The 17,349-nt window shown below is 38.0% G+C and overlaps 1 protein-coding gene across 1 annotated transcript; it reads left to right on the top strand.

Annotated features, from left to right (window-relative positions):
* The first annotated feature begins 710 nt into the window (after window positions 1-710).
* On the top strand, window positions 711-16,926 carry LOC107796788 (serine/threonine-protein kinase AFC1). Its single transcript, XM_016619599.2, has 12 exons — window positions 711-957; window positions 2,279-2,450; window positions 3,614-3,640; window positions 4,281-4,434; window positions 4,518-4,566; window positions 4,674-4,788; window positions 5,004-5,095; window positions 12,977-13,133; window positions 13,212-13,276; window positions 15,894-15,991; window positions 16,078-16,183; window positions 16,729-16,926. Exons 1-12 carry the CDS (start codon window positions 835-837, stop codon window positions 16,885-16,887), a joined length of 1,317 nt encoding a protein of 438 aa, XP_016475085.1. The 5' UTR covers window positions 711-834; the 3' UTR covers window positions 16,888-16,926.
* The last annotated feature ends 423 nt before the right edge of the window (window positions 16,927-17,349 follow it).

Raw genomic sequence — 17,349 nt, 5'->3', positions numbered from 1 at the left:
CTTCAAGCCTATTATCTAAAGTTATAATTATTGTACCCAACTTTACTCCAGTAGCTACTAGTCTGAAATTTGAACTGCTTCACTAAGCTCGAAAGCTTTTTTTTTTTTTTTATGTAGTTAGAGAATATGAAATTATTATTGAAAATAATATTCGATCAAGATAAACATATTCTAAATGAGAAGGGAGGACTTCAAGTTTTAACTTTTTGTTGAACTTCTTCACATCGCATCTCCTCATCCTCAAAAATTTTCCAATCTTTTAGCTTCATCGAATTCATCATCTTGTGTGGTACCTAATTTGACCAAACATCTTTTGATTGAGTCTGAAATTAATTAAACATTATATGTAAGATTAATGATCATGTCAATCAAAAAGACTATTATTATTCATATTTTATTTTAAACTCCTATTTTTCTATATTAAAATTACATAAATAATTTATATCCGACATTTGATTTATGGTACAAATGGAAAAAAGTGAAGAATGTGAGCGGACTAAAAAAAAAGACTAAAATTGCACTAATTTTTAAATTGTCACTGTGTTCTAAAATAACAAACATAAGAAGTGACTATGGGTGCAAAACTGCAAATCGCCCTATTCGTGCCAGACAACTAAGCAAATGCGTAAGCCCACCCAACCTCCAACTAAGGTTACAAACAAACCAAGGGTGAACTAACCACGGTTACTCTCTTCGCAATTAGCTCTCATTTTCTCTCATTCTCAGATCATCTCAATCCTTAGGGTTTCGAACCGCGAAATTATTGATTTTTGTCATCAAATCACTTGAATTTTCAATTTATTTCTTCGTGCAGATTACTTTATAGATCGGTATATGGAAACCCAACCATTAATGGAATTTCCTCGGAGAAATATAGATAAGCGACCTCGAAAACGGCCTCGTTTGGCATGGGACATAGGGCCTCCAATTCAGCCTCCAATTCCACCAATTCCCAAGGTTTGAATTCAAATATATATTATTAATTTTGACTGATATTTTATTGTGTTTTCATTCTGCTTTATTTGGTGGAATTTGAAGTTTGTTTATGACAAGAAAATTGCTATAATATGTGAATTAAGAGTTCTTTTGTTAGTAGCAAAATATGAAATTTGTAATGTGACAATCATAGAGAAGTTGTAGGGGTACTTGTGAAATTCGATTTAGATGCGAACATCAAGAATGTTGATAAAAGTCTGTAAGGCCTAGAAGCATAAAGTTGGTTAGTGGTTGGTTGCTTGTGAGAAGATGTAGGTGGTTTCGGTAAGGCCTTTCATTTCTCGCCATTAAAAGGGTGCTAAATTATGGGTCTTGAGTAGCTTATTCCTAAAAAGAATATAAACTTACAGTTCTTGAGTGACTTAGATTTTAGACTAAGATTGTTTTCGAAGTCAAAATATTAATGGGAATAAGGATAAAAACTCAATATGGAGTTGTATGGGGAAAAGAAAGTTCTTTTTTCTTCATAATATAGTAGCGGGCATAAAGTTTTAAGTTTTGAGGCAAAGTTGCTTGAAAGGGTTATTTGTTATGAAAGGATTCTCCATTTCCCGAAGGTAAGTATCCATTTCCAAATGTGTATCTTAGACTTTGTTTAAGAAATCAGAGTGAAGAAAATGTGTTCAAATTTCAAAACGATCACTACGTACATGTTAGGATACAGGACACACATTAAACAGTGTTCGAGAATAATTTCATTGTCGACCGCTGGACATTCATATGTGTCTCTTAGTGACCTTTTAAATTGAGCAATGCAAATTTTGTGAAAGAATGTTGAAATTCAGAAAAGCTTAATTTATTTAGTTTAAACACTTCATTTAAAAGAAAGAAAGAAAGAAGATAAAGTCAACACAAACGGGTGAGAAAGGATATATAAGTTGATATAGTTGCAGTAGAATAAATGTATGCTTCTGGAATCTTTATCATGCAACCTCCTATGTTTAGAGAAAATAATGTCACCATGTCCTAGTCCTTTTAGCACTGCTCTTATCCATGTCTATGCTGCATAGGTTAGTGGAAACTATTGCAAAACATGATCTAGACATACTGTCACAAAGTATCATACTCACATCACTTCCTCTATCACACATAGGAGTAAGGTGTTGATATGCTATAGGCATACTACTGTTGCAGAATATGATTACATGTACTATTTCAAAACATGATGTAGTCCATATCAGTAAATAAATATGTCATAGCCTTTGATATGCTATATGAATTATGTCATTCAGGGGAAAAGGCATTGAGGCAAAATGTACTAACATATTTATATTCAATCTAGGTTCTTCCAACAATATACTGTGGGCAAGAGTTTGGGAACGGAGCATTGCTGAACTATGCTAATTCTTCAATATATTACAAGGGGATCCCTCATAATGGATCTCCTCCTCGGAGACCAGATGATAAAGATGGCCACTATGTTTTTGCGATTGGGGAGAACTTAACTCTTCGCTGTAAGTTGTTGCCGTTTCTTCCCTTAAAATTAATTAATTTCTAGGTAACTCCACATTATAAGTCTACTAGGATTTTCAATATGTCCGAAAAGGTGATTCTGTCTTTCTTCTAGTCGGCAAAGGCCTTTCCATTATCTTTTTTTTTGACTTGTATATATTAAAAGTTGCACTTTTAAATTTCGACTATTCGTACCTAAGATCTACATTCCTACTTTCCCTTCTATCCAATGATTTAGAACCTTAGCATCTAAATGTTTTTCACATTGGTTTCTTCAACTTGAATCTAATCAACAACCACAACCCAGTATAATCCCACTAGTGGGATCTGAGGAGGGTAGTGTGTACGCAGACCTTACCGCTACCCTGGGGTGGAGAGGCTGTTTCCGATAGACCTTCGGCTCCCTCCCTTCAAGAACTCCCCACCTTGCTCTTGGTGTGACTCGAACTCACAACCTCTTGGTTGGAAGTGGAGGGTGCTCAACTTGAATCTAGTATTTGACAAATTGCACAAGCCAACAGTATTTCAAGTAGTACTAAGCATTCTAGATGTGCATCTGTAAGTGTTTTAGGAAAGGAGATGTGCACCTATATGTGAGTTATAGTGCTGCAAACTCTGATTTGAGCTGGCAATTGTTGAATTAGCCTTGGTCAAGGATATAAGGGTACCAACTAGTTAACTTTTTATTGCTTCTCATTTTTACTGATTAAAAAAAGTCATCTCCAATTTCTGTTCTGGCAGAGGGAGATTCTTGGCTTTCTAGGTATGCATGTAGGACCTAGTTTTGTTCCCTGGTCATCTTTATCGAAAGGATTAAGGTCATCGATCTCTCCATTAGTTGCGTGATGCGCCTTTTCCACATCTGTGATACTAGTGCATTCAAGAGCTGGTCATAGTCCCATAAATAATTGACTATCCGCTCGAGGAATATTAATCCCCGTGTTTTGGATATTCTGTTCAACTACCGTCATGTCAACAATGCTCTTCTATCAGAGTAATTAGGGTGGCACAATTTCTCTTCCCAATTATCACCTTAACCTAAATTTGGCGTACGGACATCTACGGTTAGCGTGATGATCACATGCACCAACTTGATTATCCTGTGAATTATTATGTCCGTAAAATATGCTTCTCTTTTCTAATCCACTCATTTCTGTATTTGCAGACAGGATACTCAGCAAAATGGGGGAAGGTTAGTTACTCCCTCTCTCTTTTCTTTTCCTGAGTCTTTGCCCCCTTTGCTTGTTATTTTTTTGAGAGGGGGTGTTTATTGGGTTTTATATGAGTATAATGTCGTACCTTTTTTTTTATTGAAGCAATCTTTATTGATGTTTGAATAGCTTTTTTTTTTTTTTTTTCAAAGGCCTGCTGAAAATCATTTTTTTGATAGTCTTTTTTTCTTGAAAGCATTCACATGTTTTTGTTGATTTATTCCTGCAATTTTCCATTTTGTCTGAGATAAACTTTTGTCTCTCTGCCCTTCTAGGGTAGGGGTAAGGCTGCGTACATCCTACCCTCCCTTGTGGGATTACACTGGTTTGTTGTTGTTGTTGTTGTTGTTGTTGTTGTAAACCTTTGGCTGAAAAAAGAAATGGCCTATGAAGTATGTTACTCAGTATTTTTTCAATTTAGTTTCACTGAGTATTGACAGAAAAATGAATAGTTCTTCAGTTATCAAGGTTGGTACTTTTGGTAGTATCTATTGACAGGATCCCCAATTATATAGGAATATTAAAATACTTCTAGAGAAGTTTCCTAATATTGTACTTGTTCTTCCCATGAGACATTTTAGTTCATTTATTTAGCTGTATCTATTTGATACCTAATTGCAGGGACTTTTGGACAAGTCCTTGAATGCCTAGACAATGAAACAAAGGAACTTGTGGCAATTAAAGTTGTTCGTTCAATACATAAATACCGAGAAGCGGCAATGATTGAAATAGATGTCCTACAGAAACTTGCCAGGCATGATCTTGGTGGCAAACGGTAAGAATCATCTTTCTTTTTGTGTTCCTTTACTGACAGCCGAAATTGAAGTGATTCTAGTACCACTGCTTTTATCCTTGCAGTTGTGTGCAAATAAGGAATTGGTTTGACTATCGTAATCATATATGTATTGTAAGTACTTAGTGCTTATGATTTGATTGGATTTGGAGGGGCAGCTAACTCCTTATATGATATTCTGGGAGTAAAAACTTGAGGATCGATTTAATTGGTCTTAACAGGTTTTTGAGAAGCTTGGTCCAAGCTTATACGATTTTCTTCGCAAAAACAGCTATCGTTCATTTCCCATTGATCTTGTCCGGGAGTTTGGCAGACAACTTTTGGAGTCTGTAGCATGTGTGTGAACTAATCTTTACCACACTTCTCTTTTAATTTTCAGAAGCTTTGTGAGGCTCAGATCGTGTTACCATTTAAAGTTGGATTTTATGTTGCACATATGATTACTATTGGAGCAAGGGAGCTTCTCTACTTATATGCTTGCAAATATTTATTCTAGGAATATTGATGTCCATTAACTCTAGCAGTTTGCTCATTCCTATTTCTTGTTACAGTTATGCATGATCTGCGACTGATTCACACTGATCTGAAGCCAGAAAATATTCTCCTTGTTTCGTCAGAGTATCTTAAAGTTCCAGATTACAAGGTAACACATCATTTAGTTTGTCTGTCTTAGTGAAATTGCTTTTCAATAGCATTGTGATTATTAGAGTCAACTAGTATAGAGAATGCAAACTAAAGTTTTCTTGGAACATTTCTTCTGATCTCTCTGGCTCTATTAGTCTATCTCTCAATGCAATTGGCATATGTAATGGAGGGAGGGAGGGACGGAGAGATTTTAGCAATGGATTTTCTCCATTTCAGACTGGATATCATGATTTTTATTTTGTAATTATGCTAAAACTCCTAAGATGCAATACCAATTTTACTGCGTCTCTATGATCTCAAGTTATTTTTCTAACTCCTCCTGTTTTCGGTGAATAGAGCATTTCCTTTAATACAAGATTTTTCCTTCTCAAAGAACTCCACCTCGTGTAAAAAGATTTCGAATCCTATTGTCTTGATTTTTTTTTTTTGGGTAATTAAACAATTTCGCTAATCACCAAAGTATAGAATTACAAAGCAAAGCTTAGCCAAACACATACAACTTTCAAAAAGAAAGGAATTAACAGCAAACCAAATCTCTATGTCCTTGTCTAGATACTATGGAGCACACCGCCTAAGGAGGGTTTCTCCTATTTCTGTAACAAGGCATAGGTCTTACTAGAAAACAAATAAACTCAAAACTCAAAAACAAGAAACTAGAAAGAATATGACTGTAGCAAAGTCCTGAATCCAGCAGTAGTTCTGACATTGCAAATACAGGCAACACTTCTAGCAATGCTATCCACCTCTCTGCTCACCTTCTCAAAAATTCTTTGATTTCTTTCCAACCAAATAGCCTGCACAGTCTCTGCATACACTATCCTGAATATTTGAGCATGCTATGCCTTCCCATTTGGAGTTCTTTACAACCTATTGTCTTGATTTTGATGTTAAATTTTGTCACTTTGCTTTTTACAGGCCTGACTCTTATCTAGTCTGCTAAACTGAAAGCTTTTACTCTTAGCCTAGCTGTTTTGAATTAGAAAATGCCGCCAACCAGATTGTGTCAACGTATAGCATTAGGGGGAAGATGCAGATAAAAGGCCAATAGTCTGATGTCAGCTTCTACGGCATAAGTAAGCTAAGTCATCCATTTAGATATCATATTTAAAAAAAGTCATCCATTTAGGATGAGGGAATAAGAACAAAGGGTGAAAAATAGTTCACTAAAAGACGAAAAAGGGTGCCAGTGAGGAAAAGCAAGAAGCTATGGAGAAGCCGGAAGATAACAAACCATATTGCTTTTCTTTAGAATATGTGACAGGGCTTTTTTGAGCTTATCATAGAAGTTCTAAAATACCACTACTTTCTAGATAACAACAAATCACCTTCTTTTTATGGAAGCCAAGATATTTTTTATTTCAGGTGAGAAATCTTTTGAGATCATCGATTCCGACGAGGGGTGGCTTAATATAGTTGAAAGGGGAAGAAGATTTTTGTGTAATATTAACATAGATGAGGAAAGTCTCAGGCGAGTTTGCACAGCACTCAGACAAGCAACCAAAAGGGAAGGGAATTACTACAGACGTTGGAGGTGGAGTTCACAGTCATACTATTACAGAGTTTTTGTAAATTTCAATTGCTATGGTAGATTCATACGTATTGAAGCATGGTTGGGGAGCAGGAAGAAAGCAGTGATTATTCCTGAGGCAGATTATAACTTGGGATGGGAAGATATAGGCGACAAAATTTTACACTTTCTGAGGAAACAAAGTACAAGCAGATCTAGACTTCCTCCTACTCATCAGACCTATGTAGACACACCAAAAATTTCTCGGTCGCCGGTGACGAAGCTTCCGGCCAGGATGATTAACACTGTAAATGCAGTTAACCAACGCGCAGAAGACGGGAATCACTATTTTCTCTCAAGGTGCTTAGTCGGCACTTTCAACGATCCCTTCAACTACAGCCCCAACCATGAGGTGATACAAAAATGTTTTTTGAATAAGTGGAAGGTTTGTGAGGGTCTGAAAGTAACTCCAATGTCCCACAATCAATTTCTCTTTGAATTTCCATCAATAAAAGAAGCAGTGAGAGTCCTGCTGGAGATTGGTTGTGGAACGGTCGACGCCTTTCATTGGATTGGTGGTCGCCGGTGGCGGGCACTGAGTTAGCATCGCATAGATCTGGTAAAAAATGGATTAAGGCTTTCGGAATTCCCATTAATGCTTAGAAACTCGAGACATATAGAATCATTGGCGACATGTGTGGTGGATTCATAGACATTGACGAAGATACGAGGCATCAGAATCACTATCTCTGGGCAAGAATCTGTGTTAACAATGGTAATAATGAATGTCCAGATAAGATAGAGCTGATGTGGAGTGTTGGAGTTTCGAAATATCAATTCTAAAGGAGGTAGCAGCGTCGCTAAAACCTCTCCGGCCAGCCGATGCAAAAATAGAGGCCAAAACTTAGGCGATGGGCTTGGGGGAACATGAAGGGTTTTCTGTCAGTTCAAAGCACGTGGGGGGACAACTGCACGTGGGGAGACAACTGCCAAAGGGTCACTTTAATTCAAACCTTTTGGGCCCTCTTCCATCCTTTCTCCATACACGGGCTAATAATAATAGTATTAGCCAAAGCAGGCCCAATAAAGGGAGCACCTCAGGAGTCATTAAAGAGAAGATGGTAGGCCAATCTTTTAATTATTACAAAGCCCCAAAAAAGAAGGCCCAACAAATGATGAAGGCAACTAAACACACTATTAATCAGGTATGGCGTGCTAAAGGGCCTCTACAGGATCTATGGCTTAATCCCAACATTACTATTCCTTCTTCTTCTTCAACCTTCTGTCAGCAGACCCAATCCACAGTGCCATTCTCTGAAGCAGTCATGCATGCAACCCCCGTAACACACTCAGAAGCTGATGATGAATCGAAAAATTTTCTTTCTAATCTAAGGGGTCTACCTCAACAAATGGGCTGGTCCGATGTTGCCTCTACTGCATTAGTGCGCTCAGAAACAGATTCACTTTCTCTACCATGGCACGATGATGAACAACTGGAATTACAGGGATTCCAACAAGGAATTCAACAACCTACATCAGTAGAAACCTCCAAATGGATCGAATTGGTGTTGGGTAAATTATGCAAGGCTTTCGGGATCAATGGAGCGGGATTTGAGCACGAAATTTTTGACTAAATCATGAGAATGGACCAGAAAAGACAGGTTCAATTACAGCAAAGAGGATCACCCTCTTCAACTAGTAAGAAGGGGAAATGGAGGAAAAAAGGGGAAACTGAGGTTCAGAACTTAATCTGTGGCATCAACTATGAAGGAAGGAATAAAAAGGAAAGGGGTAGGCAAGGCAAGTCTCTTTCTAGATGAAGGTTAAAATTCTAAGCTGGAATATTAGCGGCCTTAATGACAGGGATAAAATGAGCACTATCACATCACTAGTTAGAAAGTGAAAAGCTGACATTCTGTGTCTCCAAGAAACCAAAATGGAGAACATCCCAACCAATATGCTTTATCAAATTTGGGGGAATAGGTGGGCTGAATGGGCAGAGTTGAAGGCTAGTGGTACTAGGGGTGGCATTCTTATTCTATGGGATAAGAGATTGTGGAGGTGTATTGACTCTCACCAAGGGTGCTTTACTAATACTTGCTTTCTTGAAAGCCTCCAAGAGGACTTCAGATGGGGGTTTACAAGTGTTTATGGTCCTCACTCCAATGCTGAAAGGGAAGTTTTTTGGCAGGAATTGGGATCAGTCTGAGGTATATGGGAAGAACAATGGGTTGTTGGAGGGGATTTCAATGTATGTATGTATGAATCTGAAAGATTGAACTGTTATAGAAGGACCAAAGCTATGAGATGCTTCTCTGAAGCAATAGAGGACCTGCAGCTAATGGATTTGCCATTACATGGAGCCCAATACACCTGGTCAAGAGGGGAGGATATTTTCCAAGCCAAGAATTGACAGGTTCTTGGTCTCCACAGAATGGAATGAAAGTTTTAGAGCCATCAAGCAACTAGCACTCCCAATAGTCATCTCAGATCACAAACCTTTATTGCTAGAAAGTGGAGAATGGGACTCAACAACATCTTACTTTAAATTTGAAAACATGTGGCTTCAAAGAGACGTATTCATTGATATGGTGAAAGGGTGGTGGCAAAATTACACAATAAGTGGCAACCAAGTTGAGGAGCTTGAAGAAGGACATCTCCAAATGGAACAAAGAAGTTTACGACATGTTAGACACTAAGAGAAGCAGGGCTCTTGATGAACTCTTAGCCTTAGAACAAGCACCTGAAAGCAGAGCTCCAACTCAAGTAGAAAAACAAAGGTTTCTGACTCTAAGAATGGAGTTGGAAGAAATTGCTAAAGCTGAAGAAATTTCTTGGAGGCAAAAATCTAGATGCTTATGGTTAAAAGGAGGGGACAGGAACACTAAATACTTTCAGACTTTGGCCAACTCTTTTAGGAGATGCAACTCAATTGACAAGCTCAAGATAAACAACGAGATTACAGAAGATAAAGAATTGATCAAGGGGGAGATATTAAACTATTACCAAGCTCTTTACACAGAGAAGGAAGAGTGGAGGCCATCTTCCAACTTTGAAGATGTTGCCAGAATATCAGAGGAGGAAAGTGAGCTGCTTGAAAAAGGTTTTGAGGAAGATGAAGTTTATGCTGTCATTCTATTATGTGCCCCAGATAAAGCCCCAGGTCCAGATGGCTTTACCATGGCCTTCTTTCAGAAGTCATGGGATTTCATCAAACCAGAGATTATGGAAGCACTAAATCATTTTCACCAGCACTGTTACATGGAGAGATCATGCAATGCGTCATTCATTGCTTTGATACCTAAGAAGAAGGGATCCATTGAGCTTAGAGATTACAAACCAATAAGCCTTATTGGTAGTGTTTATAAGATTGTGGCCAAGGTGTTAGCAAAAAGACTGAAAAAGGTTATTGGGAAGGTGGTCTCTTCTCATCAAAATGCTTTCATTAAACACAGACAGATTATTGATGCAACTCTCATAGCTAATGAAGTGTTGGATTGGAGGCTTAAAACTGACACACCTGGTGTTATGTGTAAACTGGATATAGAAAAGGCATTTGATCAATTAAACTGGTCTTACTTGCTATTTATTTTGAGGAGAATGGGGTTTGGAGACAAATGGTTAAAGTGGATCAGATACAATATCTCGACGGTCAAGTACTTAGTCTTAATCAACAAAGGTCCTGTTGGTTTCTTTTCAACTCAGAAAGGAATTAGGCAAGGGGATCCTCTTCCCCCTTCCTATTCATACTAGCCATGGAGGGTTTAAGTAAAATGATGGAAAAAGCAAGACAGATGCAATGGATTCAGTGTAGGCACAAACACTGGAAACTCAGTCACTATCTCCCATTTATTATATGTTGATGACACACTGATCTTCTGTGAGGCAGATAGAGTCCAAATCCTGTACCTAAATCTTACACTCCAGCTATTCGAAGCATTATCTGGACTTCACATCAACAAGCAGAAAAGTATTATATATCCAGTCAATCGGGTGAGCAACATTGAGGAGTTGGCAGGGATCATCGGTTGCAGTATAGGGTCATTGCCTACCACCTATTTGGGGCTTCCACTGGGAGCTAAATTCAAAAGTTGTGATATCTGGAATGGTGTAGTGGAGAATTTTGAGAAAAGACTGGCTTCATGGCAACAACAATACCTCTCTATGGGTGGAAGACTCACTCTCATCAGTAGTGTGCTTGACAGTATACCCACTTTTGTCATGTCACTGTTTCCCATCCCTAAAAAGGTTCTTAAAAGGCCGGACAAGATCAAGAGGGACTTTCTATGGGAAGGAAACAACAGTTCTCACAAGTATCACTTGATTAAATGGGATAAGGTCTTACAACCTAAATGCAAAGGTGGATTGGGGGTCAGAGATCTAGACAAGCACAATAAACCAACTCTATGGAAAGAAGTGATCAATGCAAAACATGGGATTAAAGACAATTGGAGCACCAAAACTGTTAGTGCATCCCATGGAGTAGGACCCTGGAAGCATATTAGTAAACTGGAGAATGCATTTTTTCGGAATATTCATTTCAAACCAGGCAGTGGATGTCATATTAAGTTTTGGAAGGATAAATGGCTAAACAACACTGCTCTCATGGAGGACTATCCTAGCTTATTCAACATTGCCTTGGACAAAAATTCTTCTATTGCTAATAACAGAGCAAATGATAACTGGGATGTGCAACTCAGAAGATCTGTTCAAGACTGGGAGATAGAAGACTTGATGGAAATGCTAGCAAAATTAAAGGCCTACAACATTAGAGGCCTACAACATTGATGAGAATGTTCTAGACAGCATGAGATGGGGATGTAAAGGTCTTTATACTGTTAAAGATTGCTACAGGCAACTTAACAATCAGAGTCAGGTATTGCACTCATGGCCTTGGAAACTAATATGGAGGACAAAATTACCTGTGAAGGTGACATGCTTCAACTGGATTGCCCTTCACGAAGCCTGCTTAACACAAGATAACCTATGCAGAAGGGGATTTCAGCTGATAGGAGACACCAGGAAACAATTAATCACCTACTTCTACACTGCCCAGTAGCCACAGACCTATGGAACATGTTCTTTTGTATTTTTGGTGTAAGCTGGGTAATGCCACAGACCCTGAGAGAGGCACATATGAGCTGGAGTCTTTGGGAGGTTTATAAGGTCATCAAGAAGATCTGGCTTATGATCCCTGCAACTATTTTTTGGTGTTTATGGAACGAGAGGAATAGAAGATGCTTTGATGACACCTCAATCCCGAACCATTTACTCAAAACTAAATGCCTGCTCAACCTTTTTTACTGGACAAAGTTGTCCCCCGTAAATAGTACAGGGCACCTTTTGGACTTTATTAGCTCTCTTGTCCTAGATTGAGACTTTGTTTTGGGGCAAACAATATTCTCATGTAATCTTTTGCTTATTTAGCTCATATGCCTCTTGTAACTTTGCATCTTCTTGATGCCTTCTTAATAAAACATATTACTTCATCTAAAATAAAAGAACAAAGGGTGAAAAATTAATCAAGCCTCGCTGACTTTTCTGCTCTCTTCACCGTCTAAAACAGATTAAATAGTAATCTATTGCTCTCCCTTGTCGCCCAATTTCATGACATGAATAAATGATACATATTTTATTCACCAGCTTGATCGATCCAGTTTGTCAAAGTAAAGCATAGTATTAAATATGAAGTGGGGAGGTAAATGGACATCATTCACTTAGTATTCGTTCCAATTTTCATATTTTTACTATGAGCACCCTCGTTAATGTAAGATTTGAGGTTTATTACATTCCAATCAGTGAGTGCCATAGAAGTGGGTGCCTTTAACCTTTTTTGAGACATTGAAAAGTATTAAAGAGTATGGAGAAAATGTTGATCTTTTAAGAGAGTGTTATTCTTTTGGGATAACCCGCAAAAGAAAGTAGAAATACTTTATTTGCGGGGGTGGGGGGTTGTCAATCCTTTTGGGGAAGGGATTTCCCTAGTATAAAAAATGTTTGTGAAACTAAACTAATGTTTGTGGAACTTTATTTTTATGTATTTTGAAGTAACATATTCTCTGCTTTGTCTGTTTTTCTTGTTTTAACTCTGAAACAGGAGATCGAGCAAGTTCATTTTTGTTCTACTTTCTTCTTCTCAATATTTTCATATGAGCTGCATTTGTATGTTTTGTAAAACTTACCAATGGTTCCATCTAGTTGGTTGGTTAGGAAGTAGAAACAAGAATCTAGCACAGAGAACGTATAACATAGCATGTTTTTTGTTTTTGAAATGGCATATCGTCTAGATCGTGATTGTTTTCTTATTTCTCCCCTTTCTGCAACGTGAAAAGTCTTTACTACTGATGTCACTTTCCCGCTCTTGCTATGAAGTTCCTGCTGCGACCTGCAAAAGATGGTTCCTACTTCAAGAATGTACCAAAGTCAAGTGCTATTAAGCTCATTGACTTCGGCAGTACTACGTTTGAACATCAGGATCATACTTATGTGGTGTCTACACGTCATTACCGTGCTCCAGAGGTTATTTTAGGTAGCCATTATCTCATTTCAGATTTGCATCTTTTAGTTGCTTGCCAGTCTTTTAGTTTGTTTTATGCTGTTTTTATAGGTCTTGGATGGAACTATCCCTGTGATATGTGGAGTATAGGTTGCATACTTGTTGAGCTTTGCTCTGTAAGTGAGAGTTAATTATGTGTATGATTTTACATTCGTGTTTGTTATTTATCTTGTTTGTTTGTTACTTTTTTATTTGTTTTTTCCCTCCCAAACAGAGCATTTAAGATATTGAGGATTCTTATAACTGATCCCAACTAGCTTGGGATTGAGGCGTAGTTGTTGTTTCTTTCTTTTTGCTCGTATTGTCATGAGATAATGATTTTTGGGCTGCTAGGTTCTTTATGATCATCTTCTTCAGTTACTATACTACCATCAAACTTAGTTTTCTGAAGTAAGAGGCTAGAGGACTATTATGCCCTCGGATCTGGCCTAATTGTCTAAATGGCAACACGATATACAACATTTGCTCCTGATGCTATTTTGTCCATAATACACATAAAACCCCCAGACAGAGGGCTTTAAAGTGCCATTAATGAGTACCCAATGAGGTGATACTGGAGAAAAATTGTTATGCTACAATTCCGCACGACCATCAAACTTTGTAATGTGAAGGAAGAGGCTAGAGGACTATTATGCCCTCTGATCTGGCCTAATCGTCTAAATGGCAACTCAATATGCAACATTAGCTCTTGATGCTATTTTGTCCATGGTAACCATAAAACCCCCAGACCGAGGGCTTTGAAGTGATTATTTACCATTAGTGAGTACCCTATGAGGTGAGACTGGAGAAAAGCTGTTATGCTGCAGTTTCACGATGATTCCTGTGAATCACCCTTGACCTATTGAATACAGTGGCTATACTCAACAAAAGTCCATGGGCAAATCATCCTTTCACCTGTAACACATGTGCTCCATGATAATCAATAGGCTCAGCTTGTTTCCCTTGAAAAGGCGGTCATAATTCAGTGATGCACGGGTGCTTTCTGAAAATGATTTTAACCGTTCGGTTAGAAAATGAAAGAAATGTTCTTTATCTGTCACATGGTTCTTTCATTTAAATGGATTAGTTATCTTCCTTTTCCTATTAATGTCTGACAAGATTTTAGGGCAACTCCATGAATATAATAAGCAACCCTTATTTGAAAATGTGGGTAAGTTATTAAAAAAATTAGGGGCGACTACATAATGCTTGAAATAGATTCTTTTTTTTTTTGATGAAGTAAATTGTTTCATTAACAAAAGGCATCTAGAAGATGCAACGTTACAAGGAAATTGAAAGGCATAAATACTACTGAATGTTAGTCCCTCTACATCTTGTCATTCTAAGACAAAGGAGCTAACAAAATCCATTAATTGGTCAGTACTGATTACAGTAGCTAGCTTAGTCCAGTAAAAAAGATTAAGTATTTAGCTTTGAGAGAGTGATTTGGAGTTGAGATTCCATCAAAACATCTGCTATTCCTCTCATTCCATAAACACCAAAAAATAGCACCAGGGATCATCAACCAGATTTTTTTGATGGTCTTATCAACTCTCCATAAACTCCAGCTCATGTGTGCATCTCTCAAATTCTGTGGCATGACCCACTTCAAACCAGAAAGACAGTACAACATGTTCCAGAGGTCGGTGGCCACTGGGCAGTGCAAAAATAGGTGGTTGACAGTTTCCTCATTCTCCATACAGAGGTAGCATCTGTTGACCAACTGAAAACCTCTTCTGTTTATGTTGTTTTGTGTTAAACATGCCTCATTTAGCGCAATCCAGTTATGACACATGACTTTAATAGGTAGCTTAGTCTTCCATATTAACTTCCAGGGCCATGCATCTAGCACTTGATTCTGAGTACCAAACTGTCTGTAACATTCTTTCACTGTGAAGGTGCCCATTCTCCCCCAACATATGGTGTCGGGTTGGCTCACATCCATATTGAACCTCTCCACTTTTGCTAGCATATCCATCAGGCTATCCACTTCCCAAGTCCTGCACTGGCCTTCTAAGATGAACATCCCAATTACTACCATTTCTGTTCTGTGATATGGAGGAATTTTTGTCTAGAGCAATCTGGTATAAGCTAGGATACTCATCCATGAGTGCTGTATAGTTTAGCCATTTGTCTTTCCAGAATCTGATGTGAGCCCCATTACCTGGTTTGAAAGAGATATTTTGAAAGAATTCATCCCCCAGTTTACTAATGTACTTCCAAGGACCCACTCCATATGGTGCATTAGAACTATTAGAACTCCAGTTGTCTCTTTTTCCATGCTTGGCATTGATCACCTGCTTCCAAAGGCTCTCTCCTGTCCCATACCTCCAAAGCCATTTCATTAGCAGACATTTGTTGTAGACAGCTAGATCTCTGACTCCCAGACCTCCATTTAGTTTTGGCTGTGTGACTTTGCCCCACTTTATTAGGTGGTACTTATGAGTGTTGCTATTGCCCTCCCAATGCTTGAAATGGATTCTTGTTTCTCATTATCGAAAAAAAAGATTCTTGTTTCTCATGCCAGCATCCCTTGTGTGCTGTCTAGTTAAATTCCCTCCTTGGGATTACTTTATTCCTGTGATCTCAGGTTTAATCTAGGTTTAGATATCTTTTTCTTTGCCAAACATTCTTATGTTTGTTGCTCTATAAGCTACTTATATTTCTTTCTGATTTTGCTGTCAAAAGTTTGCACATCTGATATGATTATTTTATAAAATTTCGTTTAAAAAAAATACCCCGATGGACATATAGGGTGAGGCTCTTTTTCAAACACATGAGAACTTAGAACATCTCGCAATGATGGAAAAGGTGCTAGGGCCTCTTCCTCAGCACATGTCTGTGAGAGCTGAGTAAGATTTTGCTTTCTTTTGATTTTATTGATAGTTTATGTTATTTCATCAAATAGCACAAGTTTTATTTGCCTCACTTTTTGTAGCCGCCGTGCTGAGAAATATTTTAGAAGGGGTGCAAGGTTGGATTGGCCAGAGCGTGCAACTTCAAGTGAAAGTATGAGGGCTGTCTGGAAATTGCCTCGTCTCCAGGTAATTCCTGAATCTAAGCTCTATCCGGAGGTGCAAAATCTTTTTGTTTTTAATCTGGTGAGATAATTTCATGAGGCCTTGTTGCGAGTGTTAAGCTTCTCAAGGAGCACAAGTGCAGTTGTGTGAATTTTGCTTTTAGTGTGTAGGATTTATCTTAATCCTTTATCTTTTCTTCTTTCGTTTTGGTCTTCCCTAGCTTCTAGAAACTGCTTTCACAAATGTAATTGCCTATAGTTTGAGTTGGAAGTTTGAAAAGCTATAGTAAGTGCTGTGAACAATACCTCTTTCATGTTTTCTGGTGTTCTCTTTCTCACCCTCAGCCACTTGTATAGTTGTTTAATTAGGTTTCTCCTTTTCTCCGAGGGAAATGATGCATTTTGGGGTAGTATTAATATATCTTGATAACGAGAAGTTTCCCTACTGCCTGTACATTGTTGAGTAGTTTGACTAAATGAAACTTGAGTGTTTTGAAGCTTTAATATTCTACTTTTTCTTTAAATTGCTTTCCATTTATTGAGTTGTTTTTTCTTTCTTTCATATTCCAGAACCTAATAATGCAGCATGTGGACCACTCTGCTGGAGATCTCATTGATCTTTTGCAAGGGCTGCTTTGTTATGACCCAACAGAACGGCTGAAAGCTAGAGAAGCATTACGGCACCCCTTCTTCACTAGAGACCTGAGAAGGTGTGGTTATCCAATGTAATTGACAACCTCTTATTTTAATCTGTGTTTCAGTTGAAAAGATGTGTGAATGAGTCCTTATATTGAAATTTCCCCCCTCCTGCACGGAAAAAAGAATAAAAAGAAGAAAATTAAATAAAAAGCAAATCCCAAGGAAGAAGATGGAAGATCAAGGTAGGGATGGACGCGTCATATTTCCAGTACGCCTGTCCTTGTATAGTGTTGCTTCTCTTGTCAGCTCTTTTTTTTTTTTTTGGGCCATTGTTGCACTAATCATCCCGATCTCTCATCTGTTGCTCTGTTCTTTGGCATGTCTTTTTGGTTCTTTCATGGTGTGATAATATGAAACTAATGTTGGTGGATTATTTAAATAAGTGGTAAAGTATTGCTCAATACTCGTGAGTCGGGAGTAGGGGGACGAGTGTGCTGTTATGAATTTAGTAGATGTTGAATTTGCAAAAGTGAGTGATTTAAAGGGGACAAG

The sequence above is a fragment of the Nicotiana tabacum genome, chromosome 2 (genome assembly GCF_000715075.1).
Source record: "Nicotiana tabacum cultivar K326 chromosome 2, ASM71507v2, whole genome shotgun sequence".
Classification (NCBI taxonomy): domain Eukaryota; kingdom Viridiplantae; phylum Streptophyta; class Magnoliopsida; order Solanales; family Solanaceae; genus Nicotiana; species Nicotiana tabacum.
This window is presented reverse-complemented; position numbering and strand designations above follow the sequence as displayed.